Consider the following 3,463-nt stretch of genomic DNA (forward strand, 5'->3'; position numbering starts at 1 on the left):
AGTTCCCTGATGTAAAAACAACACCAGACTCCTGAAAATCTCCCCGTTCTCTTCAGCAAAGCACCTACAAATATCAGATTACATTACAAAATATATTTGATGACAGTAGAATAGTGTCTGCAGTCAAACTATATGACGGTTTATTCGGCCTGTTCAATAAACACACACAGAGAGGGATACATATATCATAGTGTTATATCATAGATATATTGAAGTTATTTGGACATTATTTGCTGCCAGAGGAAAAACTAAGATATGAATTTCTGAAAAGTTGCTTTGAATCGATTTTAATTGTGAAAACAAATTTACAAATAGACAAGATATGACAAATAAAGTGAAACCAACTGGTATTTATTTATTATGACTTCACCAAGTTATACAAAACATCTTCAGCAAAAGAGTGAATGCCAGGCAGTATTTATAACAAGAAAAAGATTCTTGTCCAGGTGAAACTCATGAAAACTCAAACTGAACATTAAACATATGATGATTTTCTTCTCCAGGAAACTGTTAAAAACAACGCAAACACGTCACGTCTTCCAGAAGTTTGGATTCTGCATCATTCGCCTCTGAAAGTTTTCATACCTGTAAGAGAAACAGAATATCGTCACTGAACACACACACACACACACACACACACACACACCTACACACACACACACACCTGAGGCTGATCTGAACACACACACACACACACACACACACACACACACACACCTGAGGCTGATCTGAACACACACACACACACACACACACACACACACCTGAGGCTGATCTGAACACACACACACACACACACACACACACACACACACACACACACACACCTACACACACACACACACACACACCTGAGGCTGATCTGAACACACACACACACAAGCCTAAGGCTGATCTGGAAACCACTCTTCCGTTCAGATTACCACAACAAATCGATTTGCGCCGCTCAGTGAAACACACACTGAGAATTCTGTTGATTGTGCGCTGGTAATTGTTGATTCTATTACACGGAACGTGAAAATAGGGACACCAGCCACCATAGTCACATGTTTGCCGGGAGCCAGAGCGCCTGACATCAAAGCAAATTTAAAAGTGCTGGCTAATGCTAATCGTAAATTCTCTAAGATTGTTATTCACGTCGGCACTAATGATGTTCGACTCCGCCAGTCGGAGTTCACCTAAATTAATATTAAAGAGGTGTTTGAACTCGCAAGTACGATGTCAGGCACTGTAATTTGCTCTGGCCCCCTTCCTGTTCGAAGGAGTGATGAGATAGTTAGCAGATTGTCATCACTCAATGGCTGGCTGTCTAAGTGGTGTCCGCAAAATAATATAGAATTCATAGACAATTGGAAAAGTTTTTGGGGCAAACCTGACCTGTTGAAAAGAGATGGTATTCATCCCTCCTGGGATGGTGCTGCTCTTCTCTCTAGTAATTTGGCTCATAGTCTTAGAGACAAAACATGACAATCTGGGGCTCAGGGGCCGGTTGCACCAGCTGAGCGTAAGTTACAACTTAGCCTAGTTTTGACGTAAATGGGAACTAAGTTACAACTTACGAACTACTAAATATTTTTACGTTGCACCATTAAACTTAGTTTAAACGTAACTCTACGTTCCAACTACATATTTACGGCAGCCTCCGATCAGGAGTAACGGTTGGAATAAAATATCAGACAGACTGAACTGCATCAATAAGCTCTTCTTTTACCTGACAGACTTCAATGCTTTAGACATATATGATAATGCTGACATTTACACTCGCTTACATTTTAAGAGAGAGAACATTATGTGAAAAGATAACTTTGTTAGCGGCTCTTTAACACCAACCCGTCCTAAACAGCGCCGCTGTGTGCATCGGTCCATGTTGTGCATGTCAAATATCAGTCATAATCCATAAAAGTACTAATATCTTATGTTTTTTTTTATCAATATTTATTTATTGATGCTTATTTCTTTTCAAATACAGTTTCTGAATGTTATTTACATATAAAAACACTTAAGTTATGATCAAGTATCGTATTTAATGGAAACTTATTTTTACCGTTAGTAACCTGAGGTAAAAGTTGTTAGAATGAAGGATAAACTGAAATTCAACACAACTTCTGCTCACGTATTTGACGGCTGCTACCGGTTCATCGAGGCTAAACGTCATAATATGCGACTACGCATTACTTTACGGAGAGCTTACGACCTACTAGCTACGTTCGGCCTTACGAACAAATGGTGCAACGGAATATAGTACAGAGTTCGTTACAAACTAGCTAGTAGTTACTAAGCCTCTAGTGTGGACTTTATGTTCCAATTTAAGAAAGAACTTACGAACGGCTGGTGCAACCCTACCCTGGTCAGGAAGCAGACAAACTGGCTAAACCGACCGTCTGCTAGCGGCCTCGCGTCACCAAGGTCAGATAAACCCCATCACATAGAGGCTCTTTCACCTAGATATCATCATATAGAGACTGTGTCTGTTCCCCGAATTTGGAAATACAAAAAACTTCCAAACCTATCTAAGGTTAAAAATGTAATTGATATTCAACAAATGAAAAATAGATATAATACAGATGAGAAAACGATAAAGCTTGGGTTGCTGAATATTCGATCCCTTATTTCAAAAGCACTTATAGTTAATGATATGATTTCAGATTATAACCTAGATGTGCTGTGTATGACAGAAACCTGGCTAAAACCAGACGATTACATTACTTTAAATGAGTGCATGATTACTGTTATAAACATGAACCTCGCCTGAAAGGCAAAGGGGGAGGTGTTGCTGTAATTTATAGTAATATTTTCAAAACCACTAAAAAACTAGTTTTAAATATACTTCTTTTGAAGTGTTGGTGCTTAATTTAAAAATATATAATGTAAACAATAAATCAAGTTTGAGAATTCTGCTGGCAACTGTATACAGGCCACCAGGGCACCATAAAGATTTTATCAAAGAATTTGCTGACTTTCTATCAGAATTAGTATTGACTGCAGATAAAGTCCTAATTGTTGGTGATTTTAATATACATGTAGATAATGGAAAAGATGCAATGGGATTGGCATTTAAAGACATTCTTAACTCTATTGGAGTTAGACAACACGTGTCAGGACCTACTCATTGTCGTAATCATACTCTAGATCTAATATTATCACATGGAATCAATGTTGATGCTGTTGAAATTCTGCAGCAGAGCGACGACATCTCAGATCATTATCTAGTCTCATGTAAATTACATTTAGCCAAGACTGCAAAGCCAACTCCGTGTTACAAGTATGTTAGACCTATCACTTCTGCCACTAAAGATTGCTTTATCAATAATCTGATGAGATCAAATGAGGCTGATCGGAACACACACACACACACACACACACACACACACACACACACTCCTGAGACTGAACTGAACACACACACACACACACGCCTGAGACTGATCTGAACACACACACACACACACACACACACACGCCT

At 38.7% G+C, this 3,463-nt stretch overlaps 1 protein-coding gene across 1 annotated transcript in view; it reads right to left on the reverse strand.

The window, feature by feature from the left end:
• Positions 1-330: 330 nt before the first annotated feature.
• The window catches only part of hikeshi (heat shock protein nuclear import factor hikeshi), an 8,429-nt gene continuing 5,296 nt past the window's right edge, over positions 331-3,463 (reverse strand). Inside the window, exon 5 of the mRNA XM_077240448.1 lies at positions 331-585. Coding sequence (XP_077096563.1) covers positions 531-585 — 55 coding nt within the window. The 3' untranslated portion in view covers positions 331-530. The remainder of the gene's footprint in view (positions 586-3,463) is intronic.

The sequence above is a fragment of the Siphateles boraxobius genome, unplaced genomic scaffold (genome assembly GCF_051911475.1).
Source record: "Siphateles boraxobius isolate OS27281-9 unplaced genomic scaffold, OSU_SipBor_1 231, whole genome shotgun sequence".
NCBI classification, from domain to species: Eukaryota; Metazoa; Chordata; class Actinopteri; order Cypriniformes; family Leuciscidae; genus Siphateles; species Siphateles boraxobius.